This window comes from Sminthopsis crassicaudata, chromosome 1, assembly GCF_048593235.1.
Source record: "Sminthopsis crassicaudata isolate SCR6 chromosome 1, ASM4859323v1, whole genome shotgun sequence".
Lineage (NCBI taxonomy): Eukaryota > Metazoa > Chordata > Mammalia > Dasyuromorphia > Dasyuridae > Sminthopsis > Sminthopsis crassicaudata.
Window position 1 is genome coordinate 483,666,619 of NC_133617.1, and position 20,198 is coordinate 483,686,816.

General features: G+C 35.2%; 1 protein-coding gene across 6 annotated transcripts in view; it reads left to right on the top strand.

Annotated features, from left to right (window-relative positions):
• Nucleotides 1–20,198, top strand: part of SDK1 (sidekick cell adhesion molecule 1) — a 1,233,278-nt gene that overhangs the window by 1,186,979 nt on the left and 26,101 nt on the right. For all 6 annotated transcript variants that reach the window (XM_074281198.1, XM_074281201.1, XM_074281200.1 and 3 more), the window contains one exon: nucleotides 12,940–13,104. In XM_074281198.1, the coding sequence (XP_074137299.1) occupies nucleotides 12,940–13,104 (165 nt within the window). The remainder of the gene's footprint in view (nucleotides 1–12,939; nucleotides 13,105–20,198) is intronic.

Here is a 20,198-nt window from a genome sequence, read left to right on the forward strand (position 1 = left end):
AAGTCTTTTATGAGCACTTCCAAGGAGCCTCTTTGGGCTTGAGACCAATTTCTCACTCTTTGAATGACATTTTGTCCTCATCTGAGTTGGTGTTTTGGTCTTCCCTATCATCGTAGTAGCTTTTTATAGTCAAGATTCTTTTCTGTTTCTTGCTCATTTTCTTTCCATTTCTTTTGATATTTCCTTTCCCTTCCCTTTCCTTTTTCCTTTTCTTTTTCTTGCTTTTTTTTTTTTTTTTTTTTACTTTTAAGGTGGAACTCTGCTCCTGGGATAAAGGGAGAGCTGTCCCAAGCTTCCTGTTCAGCTCTGAGCCTTGGCTTTGTGTACAAAACCCCCTTGTATTTGCAGGGGGTAGCTTAGCTGCTCTTTGCCTTTGGAGCTGGGACTGGAAGCTGCCCCTCCCCTCCTTGCTCCTCTGCTGTGCCAGGACTGAGGGTCTAGTTATTGTTCTGCTGCGATTAAGACCCTCTCACCAGCTTTACCAGCTGGACTGAAGATTCTTTTCACCCCAGTGAGACTAACCTTCCTTGAAATTTTTCCAGTCTATCTTGAATTAAAAAGAAATTTAATTTCATCAGACTGTTCAGAGGTTGGGTTTCATTTCCAGGTTTTTGAGGAAACTGGGAGAGCTGGAGCAGCTTCCTGACTTTAGTCTGCCATCTTAGCTCTCCGCGCTCTCCCCTCCCCCCCCACCTCCCATAGCATCTCTTTTTAAAGCCGGAATGGTATTATTTTTGTTTTTTGTACTCTTAGAGTAAAAAAAGACATGGCTTTCTGTGCTGGGTAGGTCCATCCAACAAGATAGAAGAGGCCTGAGCAGACTGGTTTATCTGAAAAAAAGATATAGGAATTTTAGTGGATTGCAAGATCAGGGCTTGTCAGTCATGTCATATAGCAGCCAAAAAGACTAATGGAATTTTTCAGAATAGTATTTTATTTTTCCAAATACATGCACAAATAATTTTCAAAATTCACTTTTGCAAAACCTTGTGTTCCAAATTTTTTGCCCTCTCCTCTCTTCTCCTTCCTTTCCAATCTGATATAGACTAAACATTGTAATTCTAAATATATTTCCATAATTCTCACTCTGCAAGAAAATCAGATCAAAAGAGGGCAAAAATAAGCAAAAAGCAATCAAAAAATGATGAAAATATGCTTTGTTGTACATTCAGTCTCCAAAGTTTTCTCTCTTAATGTGGATGGTACTTTTCATGACAAATCTGTGGAGTTAAGGCTAATGAGGTGTTGGGCCACCTTAAGAGGCATGGTTTCCGTGAATAACCAGGGAGTAATCCAACTGTCTTCTGACGTAATATCTAGGATGGGGATTGTTCATCTTTATTGAATTTGACACTGACAATCTGCTGAAGCCTGTGGATCATTTCTCCTATGGCATTTAACTGCATAAAATTAAATACATACGATTACAAAGGAAACCAGTCCTATTGTTGCACTCTACCCTGATCAGAATTCATCTGGATTATTTTGTCCATTTCTGGGCACCACATTTTGGGAAAGATATTGATGAGCTGGAGCATTGAAGAGAGTGAATTGCTTGGAGAAGCTATTGAAGCTGAGCTAAGGGAGCTGGGGATGCCACCTTGCTTTCCTGATTCCATGTGTTTGTTCATACTGTCACCTATGTTTGGAATAGTTTCCTCCTTTTATTTCTTTCTATTGATGTCCTTCCCCTCTTTCAAATTCCAACTTGGAGCCCACTCCTCTATAAACCCTTTGTCGAAGAATTAGGAATGATTAGGTTGAAGAAAGATGTTCAGAGGAAATATGGCAGCTGTCTTCACGTGCTTGCCACCTTGCTGAAGACAGCTATATTGCCTTTCCTCCTCCACCATCTCTTGCAAGTCTTCACTATTTAATTTTTAAAAATTGTTGTGTCTATTATCTAATGACAGGAGAACAAGTACAGGAATAACTAAGCAAATAATGAAAGTGCAAAGAGATGATGCAAAGCAAAGAAATCTGTAGATAAAAAAAAATTGCCCTTACAATGATCTGCTAGTATTCATGGAAGGCTTCATAGAGAAGATGACTCCAGGGTGGGATCTGAAGGGAGAGAAGGGCATCTGTAGAAAGACATGTGAGAAGCAATCAATAATTTCATCAAAGAGAGCAAAAGCAAGCCAAAACAGTACTTAGGAGAAATTTTATCTCTCTAAATGCTTACATAAATAAAATAGAAAAAGAAGAGATCAATAAATTGGGCATGCAACTAAAAAAGCTAGAAGAACAAAATTTAAATCTCCAGTTAAATAATTCTGAAAATCAAAGGAGAAATTAATAAAATTTAAAGTAAAAAAAATTTACTGAACTGAAAAATAAAACTAAGAGCTGATTTTATGAAAAAAATTCACAATAAAATAGATAAACCTTTGGTTAATTTATTTTTTAAAGAAAGAAGAAAACCAAATGATTGGTATCAAAAATAAAAAGGGTGAATTCATCACCAATGAAGAGGAAATTAAAGCAATCATTAGGGACTATTTTGTCCAACTGTATGGCAATAAATCTGACAATCTAAGTAAAATGGATGAATACTTATAAAAATGTAAAAAAAAATAGTCCCATTTTACAAAAAGAAATTGAACAAGCTATCAAGGAACTCCCAAAGGAAAAAAAAATCAGGGCCAGATATATTTAAAAGTAAATAATGCCAAACATTTAAAGAATAATCAATCCCAATATTGTATAAATTGTTTGGGAAAAAATAGGCAAAAAAAGAGTCCTACCAAATGCCTTTTGGTGCTATAATTTAAACCAGGAAGAGCCAAATCAGAGAAAGAAAATTATAGAATAATTTCTATAATGAATATTGATGCAAAAAATTTAAATTAAATAAAATGTTACCAAAGAGGTTACAACAATTTATCACAAGGATAATACATCAATATTCCAGGAATACAGGGCTGTTTCAGTTTAGGAAAACTATCAGCACAATTGACTACATCAATAATAAAACTATCAGAAATTATATCATTATCTAAATTTTAAAAAAGCTTTTGGCAAAATACCATTCCTATTGAAATCATGAGAGAGTATAGTTAAAATGATAAGTAAGTACCTATGAAATGGGGGATAAGCGGTAAGCTTTCCCAATAAGATCAGAGGTGAAGCAAGGATGCCTATTATCACTATTGTTATTCAATATTATACTAACAGTTGTACTTAGCAATAAGAATGAAAGTGGAAAAAGTTGGAATGGGCAATGAGGAAATAAAACTAGCCCTGTTTGCATATATGTTGGTATACTTAGATTATCTTAGGGAATCAATTAAATAACTACTTGTAATTAACAACTTTAGCAAAGTTGCAGGATATAAATCCACGTAAGTCATCAGGATTTCTATATTTTTTACCAACAAAGTCCAATGGCAAGAGATATAGAAATTCCTTTTAAAATAGCAATATAAAATATTTTGGAGTCTGCCTGTCAAGACAAACACAGAAACTATATAAAAATAATTGCAAAACACTTTTTGCACAAAGTTAGATCTAAATGATTGAAAAAAATTAATTGTAGGCTAAACTAGTGTAATAAAAAAATAACACCTAAAGTAATTTTTATGCAGTGCTATAACAATCAAATTGCCAAATTTTATTTGATAAAGCTAGAAAAATAACAAATTCATCTGGGAGAACAAGAAAAAATTATAGGAATTAATGAAAAAAAAAAAAAAGAAAGGAAGGTGGACTAGCCATACCATATCCAACTTTATGTTATAAAGTAAAAATAATCAAAACTATTTGGTACTGGTAAGAAAATAGAATAGTGGGTTAGTGAAGTAGTTTAGGTACACAAGATACAGTAGTAAATGACAATAGTAATCTAAAGTCTGATAAACCAAAAGACTCCAGTTTCTGGGACAAGAACTTACTGTTTGACAAAAGCTTCTGGGAAAATTGGAAAATAGTATGGCAGAAATTACAAATATTTCACACTGTATACCAAAATAAAGTCAAAATGGGTACATGCTTTAAGTATAATGGGTGATATAAGCAAATCAGGAGTACAAGGAATAGTTTACTTGTCAGATCTATGGAGAAAGAAAGAATTTATGGTCAAACAAGAAATAAAGAATATTATGAAATATAAAAATGGATAATTTTAATGACATTAAATTTAAAAGATTTTATGATGCAACCAGGATTAAAAGGAAAATAGAAAGCTGGGAAACAACCTTTACAAAAAAAAAATATTTCTGATAAAGGCCTCACTTCTCAAATATTTAGAGAACTGAATCAAATATATGACATAGTCATTCCCTGATTGATAAATGGTCAAAGAATATGAACATATAGTTTTCAGATGAAGAAATTAAAGCTATGTATAATCATATTGAAATGGCTCAGAATCACTTTTGTTTAGAGAAATGCAAATTGGAATACTAATGAATTGTTGGTGGAGTTGTGAACTAATTAGCCATTCTGGAGAGCAATTTGGAACTATGCCTATAAACTAAAAAACTGCATACCCTTTGATCCAATATACTAGGTCTGTATCCCAAAAAGATCATAAAAAATGAAAAGGACCTTCATGTACAAAAACACTTATAGCTGTTATTCTTGTGGTGGAAAAGAATTAGAAATTGAGGGGATATCCATCATTTGGGGAATGGCTGGACAAGTTGTGGCATATTAATGCAATGGAATGCTTTAAAAAATGTTGAGCAGGCAGATTTCAGAAATCCTGGAAAGAGTGAATACTCTGTAAAGTGATGCTGAGTGAAGTGAACATAACCAGGAGAACATTGTACATGATAACAGCAACTTCTGCAGGGATCAACATGATAAACTCAGCTCTCCTCAGCAATACAATGATCTAAGACAGTTCTAAAAGACTCAAGCTAGAAAATACTATCCATATCCAGAAACAGAAAATATTTATCCATAATCCAGAATTTTGAATGCAGGTAGAAAGAAGTACACTTTTATTTTCACTTTTTTTGGATGGTTTTTCCCTTTTGTTCTGATTCTTCCTTCACAACATGACTAATGAGGAAATATGATTAATATGATTGTACTTATACAACATATATCAGATTGCTGGCTGTTCAGGGGAGGGAGAGAAGAGAAAAACTCAGAACTCAAAATTTTGTAAAAGTTAATTTTGGAAACTATCTTTACATGTAATTGTAAAATAATAAAATATTACTAAAGGAGGGAAGAAAAAAAAGTAAGTTTATAATAATTTTTTTTTAAAGAGTTGTGAGGTGAGACCTAGTGAAGTAGCAATGTGAGGGGAATCTGTTAGATAGCACGTAAGCAAAGGCATGGAATAAAGAGAACAAGAAGATATCCCATTTCCTTCAATTGAACCTCCTGTAGCATTTAACCCTCTGAGTTTCAATTTAACCCCCCATTTCAATAAAATGAGAAAGATGCTTTCTCAAGGTCCTGCTGAGCTCTGCCATCTCTAAGTCTCTTCCAATGTTAAATATTGATGTTTTACAATAGATAGGTCTAGGCTAAATATTGCCATTTTGTGTTTACTGCAGTAATGACAATCTCCCTGAAAAATGAGCCTAGATGTAAGTGGATATATAACAATAATAATAATGCCATACACTTGAACAGGGCTTTATACTCTTCAAAGCACTTTCACATACATTACCTCATTCAGTATATGAATATAGGAACTTAAATAGTGCAGTAAGGCTTTAGTGGCCTATAAATTCTAAGCAAGTATAGACATATATGCCAGAAATTTCATTATTATTTACTGTTAGGAAAATCCATTTGAACATATCTGGTGTTTTGCGGTATAAGATAATAATGATTTAGGTATATTGCAGTTCTTTCTATAAAGCTGTCAGGGTCATAGGCACCTGTATATGTAAATATTTTTCTCCTTTCAAAAATCTTTTCCCCTTTCCCGAGATCCATTTATAAGAAGGATAAAAATATTCACATGTGTATACATATATATATGCTTATAAATATGTATGTATGTATGTATGTATATATGTATGTATATAATCAGCAATAAGTTATGATTTGAAGTAGAGATTTTGGTATAGATATTTTGCTCAATGAAAAATTTTAAAACAATCTTTCACATTTAAAATTTAATTTGATTATTTGAATTTTAATTTAAATCCATAAGCCTATAAATATTTGAATATATTATATAAAATATATTTGAACATTTATATACACACACACACACATATATATATATATACACATATGCACACACACACACACATACACACACACACACACACACACACACACACACACACACACATATATATAAAATATACATAAAAGAAGTAGATACCTGGATACAGTACACAGTTTGCCAGCTCACCCACCGCTTTTCTTAGTAGAGCATCTAGATAGCACAGTGGACAGAGTGGTATGGAGACAGGAAGCATTATCTTCTTGAGTTCAATTCCAGCTTTAGGCACTCTTTAACTGTCTTCCTCTTGGCAAATCACTAGCCCTATTTCTCAGTTTCCTCCTCTGTTAATCTGGAGAAGAAAATAGCAAACCACTTCAATATCTTTTCCAAAAAAAACCCAAATGGAATCACAGAATTGGACATTACTGAAATAACTCGACAATACCACCTCTCTTAGAGATTTAAATATGTAGGTTGTCCCAAAAGTCTTAATGAAATTTTAGACTTGAATAACTTAAGCTGTTATGCATTTTTTCAATTATTTATTAGCTTAAATAGGCAAAGCTTTGAATTGCAATAGGACTTTTGGAACACGTTGTATATTGTCATTTAACTTGAAGAAAGTCTCATATTAAAATAATAATTTTTTTCATAATCAAATCATGGGAAGTCAGATATTAAAAGGATATTAGAGATCATTTTGCAGACATGTGGTATGTATATACTCTTTTGACATATGTTTTATCTATTTGCAAGTCATATTCTTCCTTTTGACTTTCTCTTCTTACATATTTACTTTAAAAAAAAAATCTCCTTGGACAACACTTGGTGTACTAATTTAGCTCAGAAAAGTACATTATGTGATTTCAGGGGGGGGGGGGGTAGAGCCAGGAAGCTGTTTGAGCTCTCTTAGTTTCCCTCAAAAACCACATGAAACCAAGCCTCTGAACAGAATCCAATGGAAACCACTCTCCAGCTCAAGATAGACTGAAAAAAAAACTTTAAGAAAAGTCCATCTCACTGGGGTGAAAAAGGTGTTCAGCTCAGCTCAGACAGAGTCTGGGAAAATCATTGAGAAGGTCTTAATCACAGCAGAGACCCTAAGTCCTGGTTTAGTAGTGGAGCAAACCAGTGGGGGCTATCCCCAGTCCCAGCTTAAAAGAAAAATTCTAGGAAACCAGGTTGTTTTCCTGAACCTAGCAGGCAAAGCTGCCTGCTGTAAACACAAGGAGACCCTGTGCTCAAAGCCAAGGCTCAGAACTGCTCGGGAAGCTTGGAACAGCAACATCTTTACCCCAGGAGCAGAGTACTACCTTAAAAGTGGAAAAAAAAACAAAAAACAAAAAGAGGAAATATCAAAAGAAAAGGAAAAAAATGACTAAGAAAGAAAAGAATCCTGACCATGGCTACTATGGTGACAGGGAAGACTAAAATATTAACTCAGACAAAGACAAAATGTCCACAGAGGAAATTTCAAAGATTGATATGAATTGGTCTCAAATCCAAAGAGACTTCTTGGAAGTGCTCATAAAAGACTTTAAGGTAAATAAGAGAGGTAAAAGAAAAAATGAGAAAGGAAAAGAGAGGTAAACATGAGAGAGTCAATAGTTTAGAAAAGAAAGGTAATTCCTTTAAAAATACAATTGGCCAAATGCAAAAAAAAAAAAAAAATCTACTGAAGAAAACAACTTTAAAAGTAGAATTAACCAAATTGAAAAAGAGATACAAAAGCTAATTGAAGCAAATTATACATTAATAACCAGAACTGGGCAAATGGAAGCTAATGAATCTATGAGACATCAAGAATCAGACAAACTAAAAAAAGAAAAGAAAATATTAAATACTTCATTGGAAAAAAATAGCCAACCTGGAAATAGATCTAGAAAAGACAGTTTAATAATTATAGGTCTAGCTGAAGGTCATGAACAAAAAAAGAGACTGAACAATATTCTTCAAGAGATCATCACAGAAAATTTCCCTGATATTACCTGATATTATTGAAAGAATCCACCGATCACCTTCGGAAAGTGATCCTACAATGAAAATCCCAAGGAAATTGTTAAAAATCTCCAGAACTACAACCTCAAGGAAAAAAATACTACAAGTTGCCAGATAAAAACAATTCAGATATCAAGGAGCAACCATCAGGATTACCCAGGATCCTGGCAGTTTCTGCAATAAAGGATCAGATGGCCTGGAATGCCATATTCCAGAAGGCAAGGGATCTGGGGTTACAACCTAGGAGAGTCAGCATCATCTTTCAGGGGAGATGATGGATCTTACTTCAATGAAGTAAGAGACTTTCAATCATTTCTATTGAAAAAACTAGAACTAAACAGAAAATGTAATCTTCAAATACAGGATAGGATGCAAGGGAACCATAGGGGAAAATATATATTATTTAAAGTTTAAACTGTTTATATCTCTAAATGGGAAATAATATCTGTAGCTCTTGAGAACTCTTTGTTATGGGCCAGACAGAGTGGGGCATCACATATATGGAGAGTGTGGTTGTGAATGGACCCTGGTGGGATGATATCAAAGAAAAAGGCATTAAAGGATAGGAAAAGGTCTGTCCTGGAAGAAGAGGAAAAGGGAGGTATAATGGGAGATTAAATCACATGAAGAGGCACAAAAGTTTTATTACAATCCAGGGAGAGATGGGAGGAGGATGAGCTTTGTCTGAAGTTTAATCTCATTAGTTATGGCTCTAAGAAGGAATAACAATCATTCAGTTGGGTACAGAAATTCATCCAATTCTATAAAGAAGTAGAAGGAAAATGGGTAAAGAAAAGGGAGGAACTGGATTGAAGAGAGGATAGAAACTAGGAAAAAATGGTAAGAGGTGGGGAGGGGTGATAGAAGATAAGGTAGTAGATGAGTGGATGGAAAGAGAAAACATACAGGGAAGAAAATAGAATGGAGGGAAATGCAGAGCTGGTAATCATAACAGTGAATGTAAATAGGATGAATTCTCTCATAAAATGAAAGCAAATAACAATGTAGATTAAAAAGAAGAATCCTATATTAAGTTGTTTACAAGAAACGCAATTGATACATACACTATGACCAAGTGGGATTGAAACCAGAAATGCAGGGCTGATTCAATATCAAGAAAACTATTATTATAATCAACTGTATCAATAACAAAACCAACAAAAATCTCAATAGATATAGAAAAAACTTTTGACAAAATGCAGCACTCATTTCTATTAAAAACACTAGAGAGCATAAGGATAAAGGGAGCTTTCCTTACAATAGTAAGCAGTATCTATCTAAAACCAACAGCAAGCATTATTTGTAATGGAGAAAAACTGGATGCATTCCCAAAAGATCAGGGGTGAGACAAGGATGTCCATTATCACCACTATTATTCAACATTGTACTACAAATGTTGACTTTAGCAATAAGAAAAAGAAATTAAATGAATTAAAATAGGCAATGAGGAAATAAAACTATCACTTTTTACAGATGATATGATGATATATTTAGATAATCCCAGAAAGTCATCCAAAAACCTACTCAAAACAATTAACAGCTTTAGCAAAGTTGCAGGATATAAAATAAAACCCACACAAATCATCAGCATTATATATTACTGACAAAGCCTATCCACAAGAAATAGAAAGTGGAATTCCATTTAAAATAACTGTAGACAAGATAAATGTTTGGTATCTACCTGGCAAGACAAATCCAGAAACTATATGAAAACAATTATAAAACTCATACAAATAAAGTCAGATCTAAACAATTGGAAAAATATCAATTGTTCATAGGTAAGGTGAGCTAATACAATAAAAATGACAATTCTGCCTATATTGTTCTACTTCTTGAATGCCCTACAAAACAAACTGCCAAAAAAACTTTTGTAAAACAATAATAATAATAATAAAATTCTGGAAGAAAAAAGGTCAAGAATTAATGAAAAAAAAAATACAAAGGAGGGTGACTTAGCACTACTATATTATGAGGAAATATTCATCAAAATCATTTGGTACCAGCTAAGAAATAGAGTAGTAGGTCAGTTGTAAAGGGCGGAAACTTTGAATAGGTGCACTTGAATCAGACAACCAAGCACTTAAGGTTAATTACTTATTGGACAATGACTCTATTAGCATTTGTTTGGAATTGCTCTTCTCACAGTTAATGCTGGCTCAATGTTTTGGGTTAAGAGAATTGTAGGTAAGGATTAGGGGGTGGGGTGAGAGAGGCCAGAGGACTTCACTTGGCCCACAGACTGAGGAGGAGAGAGGTGGTGACTTTGGACTCAAGAATCCAGGAGCTTTGTGGCAGTTTTGTCTGTCTCCTTCACTTCTCCCCCTAAAGACCAAGAACTTTTACTTATCCTGACTCAGGCTGTTCCTGACGCCTCCAGGGAGCTAGTTCGGACTTTACAATTGGTGGAATCAATTAGATACATGCAATACAATAATCAAGGTCTTTAATATAATTTGATTAACCCCTAAACTCCAGCTTCTAGAATAAGAACTCAGTATTTGAAAAAAATTGCTGGGAAAACTGGAAAATATGTCAGAAACTTGGCCTACATCTCACACTCCATACCAAAATAAGGTCAAAATAGGTGCAAGATTTGGGCAGAAAAAAGTGATACCATAAGCAAATTAAGAGAACAAGGGACAAATTATCTATCAGATCTTTGGAGAAGGGATGCATTTATGACCAAAGAAGAACTAAAGAACATTATGAAAGGCATAACGGGACAATAAACAAAACCAACAGAGAGTGTACTTACAAAGCCGGGGAAAATCTTTTACAGCCAGATCTCATTTCTAAAATATATAAAGATCTGTGTCAAATTTATAAAAATATAAGTCATTCCCAATTGGTAAATGATCAAAAGACATGAACAATTTTCAGAGACAAAATTAAAGCTATCTATATTCATATGAAAAAATGCTTAAATTACTATTGATGAAAGAAATGCGAATTAAAACAACTCTGAGGTACTACCTCACACCTTTCAGATTGGCTGAAAGGACAGGAAAAGATAATGATAAATGTTAGAGGGGATGTGGAAAAATTGGTTTATATTGTTGGTGGAGTTGTGAAATGATCCAACTATTCTGGAGAGCAATTTAGAACTATGGCCAAAGGGCTATCAAACTGTATATACCCTTTGACCCAGCAGTGCCATTACTGGGTCTGTACCCCAAGGAAATTATAAAAGAGGGAAAAAGACCCACATGTGCAAATTTGTGGTAGCAAAAAAGTGGAAAATGAGTAAATGCTCATCAGTTGAGGAATGGCTGAACAAATGATGATATATGAAGATAATGAAATATTATTGTTCTATAAAAATGATGAATAAACTGCTTTTAGAAAGGCTTGGAAAGATTTACATGAACTGATGCTGATTGAAACAAGGAGAAGCAGAAATACACTATGCATAATTATAGCAAAAAAGTGTGATGATCAACTATGAAAGACTTAGTTCTTCTCAGTGGCAGTCCCAGTAGATTTTGGATAGAAAATGTCATCTGCGTCCAGAAAAAAGAAAAAAAAGAAAAAACTATGGAGATTGAATATAAATAAAAAATATGCTATGTTCACTTCTTTTTTTTTTTTTCCCTTCCCCATGGGTTTTCCCTTTTGTTCTGATTTTTCTCTCCCAATGTGAATCAAAAAGCAATGTGTATTAATAGTTATGTAATTAATTATTTTTAAAGGTACAATAATGTTTAAGAATAGTGATAAAATTTATCACTGAATTTTGTGGAAATCTAATGGGATTATTGAAACAAAGCTTTAGGATATTGAACGTGAGTCGAGATGAAAAACGAATGATTACCTAAATAGTATTTGTTGAGAAAGAGGGCCACTTTTCCAGCCTATACCTAAATTTCTGCCATCAGAGAAACATTTATTTATGTCTCCAGAAGATGATTATTGAAATGATTTTTATTAGATAAATCATTTAGAGAGCAGGGATCTTAAGGAAGAGGGAGATAAGGAAATGTTTTTTATTGAATGAATCAAAGTTTAGGAAGATTTGGACCTGAACAATTGAGCACTTTAGTGAAAAACAGGATTTTGGTAAAATGCTATTGTGGAAAATACCCACGGAGTGATCTGAAGACAGAATTTCTAATCCAAAGTGTATTTTCCATAGAAACTTACTCTGTTGCTTCATTTGAGCATCTGAAGGTGATCCTGAGAATAATCTGACAAAAGGGAGGAGGAAAATGGGAGAAGGGGGAGCAAAAGGAGACCTTGAACTTCTTTGCTGTGAAAAGACAGGGCATGCTTTTTCAGGTTTTATTTTCTTGGAAAGATTTTGAGTGCAACTCTCAATGGCAGATTGGATCTACTATTGAAAGAATAGTTTAAGTAAAAGGGAGTTCACCATTATTTGACTGGCATTTGGTGATGAATATTTTAGCCATAGATCCACCATGAAGTATTGGAGTATCAGTGTGATGTCTGGTTGGTATGAGATTTAAGACTGGATACAAAGGAACAAAGTAGGCAAGGGAGCAAACATTTATATAGAGCCTACCATGTCTCAGATACTGTGCTAAGTGCTTTACAAATATTATCTCCTCTGATTTTAAATGGTTTCCCTTTTTGTTCCTCCTCATGCCCCAAGATCCACAAACACATTATTGGTCCAGAAGAAGAATGCAAAGATAATCTGTCCTTGAATAATTATGTATTACCATTTGCACAGGTTGATGGCAGAAAAGGCGATCATTTACAATGGAATAATCCAATCATTGGGTTGGAGGTTTGAAGGGAAGAAAAAGAAGAATAAGTTCTCTTTCTTGTTTTCTTTCCAGATGAAGGCCTATGGGACATGTTTGTGAAGGATATCCCCCGAAGCGCTACATCCTACACTGTTAGTTTGGACAAGCTCCGGCAGGGGGTGACTTATGAATTCCGAGTGGTGGCAGTGAATGATTTTGGCTATGGAGAACCTAGCAGTCCCTCTGTAGCTATATCAGGTAATGCAGTTTAAGGGCAAAGATGATCAATTCAGTTTTGGATATGTTGAATTAGAGGGAGTAGTGAGGTTCAGATGATATTCAGTAAGAAGAGATGGAGGAGACAAGATTTAATTTCAGAGTAGAGTGTATGGCGAGGGGAAAATTTTATATATACATGTGTGTATATTATGTATATACATATATGTGTCTATACATATGTACATGCATGTATAAATGTTTTCTTATATATAATATATGAAAAAATATGAAGAAAAGAATTCTAAAGGAAATTTGGAAGATTACAGAAATGTGAAGGGGCCAAAAATTGATTTGGGGGAAAAAAAGATTTATGGTGGAGAAAGAGGATTCAACTGTAAGGAAAGAGTTAGAGCTGAACCAGGAAAAGAATCTGACAAAAGTGAGGAAGAAGATGGGAGACGAGCAGAAGGAGAAGACCTTGAACTTCTCAAGAGACAATGATTCCAAAGAGGAAGAGAAGAATTAGCACAAGAGTTGCAAGTTGGTAAGACAAGACATATTTGTGAGTATAAAAAATAAAATGACAGAAAGACAAGGGAAAGAAAGTCAAATGTGGCTGTCAAGGTGCTAATGAGGTGAAAAACAACATGATGTTTCTGAAGGAGAAGCCCAATAGCTTTTGGTCAGTTAATTTCTACAGGGGAGCTGTTATCAAGCACAACAAAGGACTGAGACACAGAGGTAAATTTAACATCACTGAGTTGTGATTCATGTCTGGGATATTGTCATGGAAGGATAGACCTTATTCGTTAGAATATAAACTTTAAAAAAAAAGTGTGTGTGTGTGTGTGTGTGTGTGTGTGTGTGTGTGTGTGTGTGTGTGTGTATACACACTGGGAAAAAAGAAGACATATGTGAGTAAATTCAAGAACAAGATGGAAAAATCAGGGTGAAATGCATTTGGATGAAGATGAATATAAGCATAAACCAAAGCAGTCTTGTATACAGGAGAACACCTGAACAGAAAGGAGTAATAAATGAGTAGCTTAGCAAACAGGACATGAGCCTTGTACAATCTATGATGTAATAGTAATGGAAAACTTCAGTTATCTGGAGACTTCTGGAGTTCTCTCTACCACAAGCAGAATGATGATAAATTACCTGCTTGCTTTAATGATTTCATTCTTTAAAATGGGGTGGGGGAAATAGCAAGATAAGATAAGATTCAAAGGTAAAGGAACTATTAAAGAGGATATGGTTACAAGGATGGATATGATGGGAATTTGGGGGATCTCTTCACCTAAGACTTTGGGATAGAAGAGAGAAAAATCCACATATAGTCTGATATATACCTTTTTAGGAAGTCAGATTTCAAAAGATTCAGAGAAAGATAGGTAGGACCTGATAGACTAAAATCATAAAGCAAAAATTTACAATCAGGTAGCATGGGATTGAACTTCTTAAAACGTGGAGAGAAACAGTTCAAATGAGAATAAAGAGTCAGAATAGTGTGAAGAAACTGACACGAATCTTTCCATTAAAGTTCCATGTTGACCAAACAACTTAAAATATTTTTCTTAATAATATTTTATTTTCCCCAGTTACATGTAAAGACAATTGTTAATATTCATTTAAAAAATTTTTAGTTCCTGATTTTCTTTCTCCTGCTTTCATCTTCCTTCTTTCCTGAGGTAGCAAACAATTTTATATAGGTTACATATGTTAAATCATGCAAAACATATTACTGTATTAGCAAATTAGATGTTTTAAAGACATATACTGAAGAGAAGTGCAAGTAATAGGATGAGTAGAAAGGTGTGACAAGGTAAGAATAACATTAGCATGGTAAAGCTCTGAGGCTTTGGAGAAAAACTAAAGGCAACAAAAGAATTTTTTTTGAAAAAGCTATATTGTCAAAAAGGATTAAGAGATAGGACTACTTCTCAGGTTGGACAGAATGAAAATGGGTAGATAAAACCAGGTCATAACTTAACACTAATTTTACTTCTGCTTCTCTACCAAGGAGAATGAGTTTTGGATTGGCTAAGAAGGGAGTTAGCTGTCCTTGTCATGTTGAAGGTACTGGGCCCAGGTGAACTATATCTGGAGTTACTGAAAGCGTTGTAGAGATCTTTGAAAAACCATGGAAGATGAGAAAACCTGGAGAAAAGTAAATGTCCCAATTTTTCATAAAGTAAAAAAAAAAAAAAAAAAAAAAAGGAAGAGCATGAATCTGTGACTATTAGGCCAGTGAATTTACCTTTAATTCCTTATAGAATTCTAGAAAGTATTATTATTAAAGGCATTGGATAACTTAAATCTAAAAGAGGAAGCATTAGTCAAAAATAACCAGAGAGACTTTATCAAGAATAGATTTTCCTTTTTGAAAGAATTACTATACTAATAGGTCAGGAGAATACTATAGAAATAGGTACCTAAATGTTAGCAAAAAGTTTGACTGTCTCTTATATTACTTTTATTGACAAGATGGAGAAATGTGGTTAAGATAATAGAGCAGCCAGGTAGATTTAGAACTGGTTAAATAGTTGGATCCAAAGAGTATTTAATTATTCATGGTTTGATGTCGATGTGAAAAGGGGTCCCTAATCAGAGTGCTCCAAATACCCTATACTTGGCTCCATGCAATTAGCCATTTTAGTAATTACTTGAGTAAAGGCTTTGATAACATACTAATCAAATTTTCAGAAGACACAGACTTAGAGGGATACCTGGGAAAGTTGGATGTATATATAGCCTCCGAGGGAAATTTGGAGATATTGCCCCCAACACTCTAAATTATAGAATTAAGATCCAAATAGATTTTGACAGGTTAAAACAGTGGACCAAATTAGGCTTTAAAAAAATCAACTTTATAAGTACAGAACAAGATGACAGAGATGTGATTAGAGAGTAGTTTTTCTGAAAAATAAATGGAGTAGACTACAAATTTGATATGTCAGGATTATGATATAGCAGCCAAAAAGGTTAACATGATTTCTAGATATATTCAGAGTGAGCCAGTGTCCAGGACTAGGGATTTGATAGTTTCATTACACTGTGTCTTAGTCAAATTACATCTCTAGTTTTCTCTTTATTTTTTGGTAACAGATAGTAGGATGGACATTAATAAACATTGATTTGGGATCTAGAGGAAGACGATCAGGCTGGTGAAGAACCATATAGAAGGATTATTTGAAGGAACTGGGAATGATTAACCTTTGGAAGAAAAGATTAGGGCAAACATGAAGCTGCCTTCAAAAATTTGAAGGGCTATCCTATGGAAGATCATTTTATTATAATTGGCCTCAATAGACGAATGGTCAGAGGCAAATTTTGACTTCGTTTAAGAAGTTGCTTCTGGCTAGAACAATTAAAAAGGACATTAGGTTATTGCTCAGATTTAGTGAATTCCCCCTCTCTGGAAGCCTTCAGACCAATTTTGGGTAATAGATCACTTATTAGGTATGCTATATAAGGGAGTTTTGCTTATCTACAATTTGGATTCAATTGTCTATAAGGTTTCTTTTGGCTCCAAGATTCTATGATTTGTTCATTGAAAGAACAGCTTTGTAAAAGTTAGGAAGAAGAGGGTGTTAGAAGCCAAATTGTAAAGAATAAATGGATGCTGAGTCATTGGAGGCAGGAAGTATAGAACCATCTTTCTAGTGTCTTCTAGGGAGAAAAGATAACGTGATAGTTGGGTTGAATGAAGGTATTCATGGATGGATAGATATGAGCATGTTTATCTATCCTTTCTGCCCCCCGCTCCAATTTATAAGTTTCTTGAGGCCAAGAAGAGTATTCAATTTGTACTTTGTAAATCAAAATAACTACAAAGCCAAAGATTCACTAGGCATTCAATAAAATATATTTGAGATGAATTCTCCCATAAAAAACAGTTCTTTTGTACTGAACATCTGTTAATTGAATGAGTTTTAATATTTGTATGGGTATATATGTGTGTGTATTTATACATACATACACATATATGTATGTCTCTCTATATAGACATTTTCCCCCTTACTATTAATTCCAAGCACATATGGTTGCTTAAGGTTAGTCCCTTGTTCTCTAAGTCATTTAAGAATATGACTCTCTTACTTTTCTAGTTCATAGAGAAATGTGACTTAAATGCTTTCCTGAAATTCCACTGGGTCCAGAATATAAGTTTTAACTTGCCAGCTGGAGTGTGGTCAATTTATCACATCCTTTAGAAAAGTAAATGGATCTGTACCCGACGGCATTTCTTCCATATCCAGGCAGCTCAAAATTGGGTGATGTTGTGTCCCACTGAGATATTTCTAATAGAACCACTCAGACCTTTCCTTTCCATCACAAAGCCTGTCTCTGCTATTTCCTAGCTAGAGGTCTGGGATTTGTTTGGACTTGTGAGATGAAGTGTTTAATGTGAAGCATGAAGACCTGTTTATATCTTTTGGAGTCAAAATCTTGTCATCTCCTGAGAAACCCTGTGGTTCCACATTATCCAAGGCAAATTCACCCCACTTATTCCTGGAGTGAACACGGTTTCCACTTTTCCAGTGAAACATTTCCCTCAAAGCCAGATGTGGGGTTTATTTTGCAAACATTGTCAAAACTCCAACTTGAGTCTGTGCTTTACCTCAATAAATACAATTCAAGGCTTCCAGGGTATGCCAGATATAATCACCATAGCATGAGTGGGTGGCACTGATCAAGAATACAGGGTGGTCCCCTCTGGGACACTCACTTTGAGAGAATTTCTCCTATTTCTGATTTCAGATTAGATGTTTTCTTCTTTTGATTTGTCCTCAAGATATACTTTTCATAAACAAGACACATCTTGATGGAAAAAAGATATTTCTATTATGGAATATAAGTGTATATGGAGTTATATATGAGTATATTATATAAGTGTGCATATATATATTTTACATCTCAAAGCCATGCCAAGGATATGACCATGAAAGCTGCTGGGATTGGGGGTTGGGGGAGGAGGGGAGAGCAGGGAAATGAGGAAATCTTTCTGAGATTAAACCTTGATTAGAGAAGAGGGAAATGTGTATGTATATATATATATATATATATATATATATGAATATGTGGGTATATACACACACATATATGTGTACACACATATTTACACACACACACACACACACACACACACACACTTACATACATGGGCATCCAGGGCCATCTCCAGTCATACTGATCTATTTCTGACCACTGGACTCAGATGGCTCTGGAGGAGAAAATTAGACTGGTGACTGTGTAGGCCTCCCTCACTTAAATCCAATTAATTTACAAGTCACCTGTACTCTGGTCTTCTTCAAGAAAGAAGGTCAAACAACAACATATGTAGGGAAGTGAGGTGACAAAGTAGATAGAGCACTAAGCTTGGAATCAGGGAGACCCAGTTTCATAAATTCAAATTCCGCCTCGGATACTCACTAGCTATATGACCCTGGGCAAGTCACTTAACCTCATTTGCCTCAGTTTCCTCATCTGTGGAATGAGCTGGAGAAGAAAATGGCAAATTCCTCTAGTATCTCAGCCAAGAAAACCCCAATTGGGGTAAAATGGAGTCAGGCATGATTGAAATGACCAAACAACAATGTGTGTGTGTGTGTGTGTGTGTGTGTGTGTGTGTGTGCGCGCGCGCACAAGTAAAATCAGGTTAAAAGCATAAAGGAATGTCCAATTGTGCTTTGGAGAAGTGATCTGAAGTCCGAGGACTGGATCATATCCTTTTGAGCTTTGGCATTTCCTCCCTGTGTGCCCCTGAGCTAATTCACATGCCCACTTTAGATAGATAGCTGTTTCCTTGTAAGGTTTGGGACTAGATAGGCTAAGGGGGTCCTCCCACCCCAAAGCCTGTGATCTTGTGCTCTTACGGCCAGTGTGCCAATACACACTGAGAGAGGGGAAGTGAAAAGAGGCCATTCACTGTCAGCAGCTGGCTCTCCTGACACCCCCCCACACACACACACACATAGCCTTCTTCTCCACTCGTACTGCCTTGAAGCTAAGGAATCCCTAGGAGCAGAGGTGAGCCTAGATAAATTGTTTCAAATGGCCATAACTATAAAATACTTCTACTAACTGTCCTCTTGACCATAGTCCCCTGTGAGAAACTAAGAAGGTATAGAAGCTGAAGATATAATGCTGCTTTTGACCTATGAATACCAGGGACACAGCCCTATCTTATTTCTCTTTCAATTCTCTAATAATTATGAAGTAAGCCTATTCTTGTTTTTTGTTTTTTATTCTGAATTTAACAGACATCAAGTAAAGTGAACATTTCCATGTGATTAGAAAAGGAGACACTTGTATATGAAACTGTACATCTATTGCTTTTTAAAAATATAATAAACTGTGGGACAGTTAGGTGGCGCAGTGGGTAGAGCACCAGCCCTGAATTCAGGAGGACCCCAGTTCAAATCTGGTCTCAGACACTTAACACTTCCTAGCTGGGTGACCCTGGGCAAGTCACTTAACCCCAGCTTCCCCCCCAAAAAATATAATAATAATAATAATAAATTGAATGGGTAACTCTCCTACTTGTCCGAAATTCCTTCTGACCTCCTATGTTCTCTTATCTTTATACCTTTTTTGGGGGAAACCCATCTTGACCCCCCCTTCTCTCTCTTACCTCCTCCTACACATATATTTTTTTAATAATAAACAGATTAGTGTATAGTATATGCTGTTGGTAAGAGAATGCCATGGTCCTTTCAAAATGGACTTGAATACACCATAAATCATCTGGTCAGGACCTCTGGCTCACTCCTCTGTGAATGCCCACAGCAGACCCCACCACCACAAAGACAACAATGAACTCCTTTTTAATGTGGCTTTAGTCCCAAACATGTCGTCGTTAGCAAAATGTCGATTTCTCAAGCTGCTCCAGATTCTCCCTCAAATGCTCCCTACCTGTCTGTCTCTGTTCAGACTGTTGCCCTGTCCTGAAATTGCCTCAGTCCCACTTCTCTGCTGAGCAAATCCACATTTACTGAGGACTCATAAGACATTTTCTTTTCCTTGCTTCAAGACCAGACTCAGTCCCACAGCCCCCCACAGCCTTTCCTGGCTGCATCAATGTTGAAAGAACTGGGTTGGGAGTCAGAAGAAGACCTGGATTTGACTCCTGC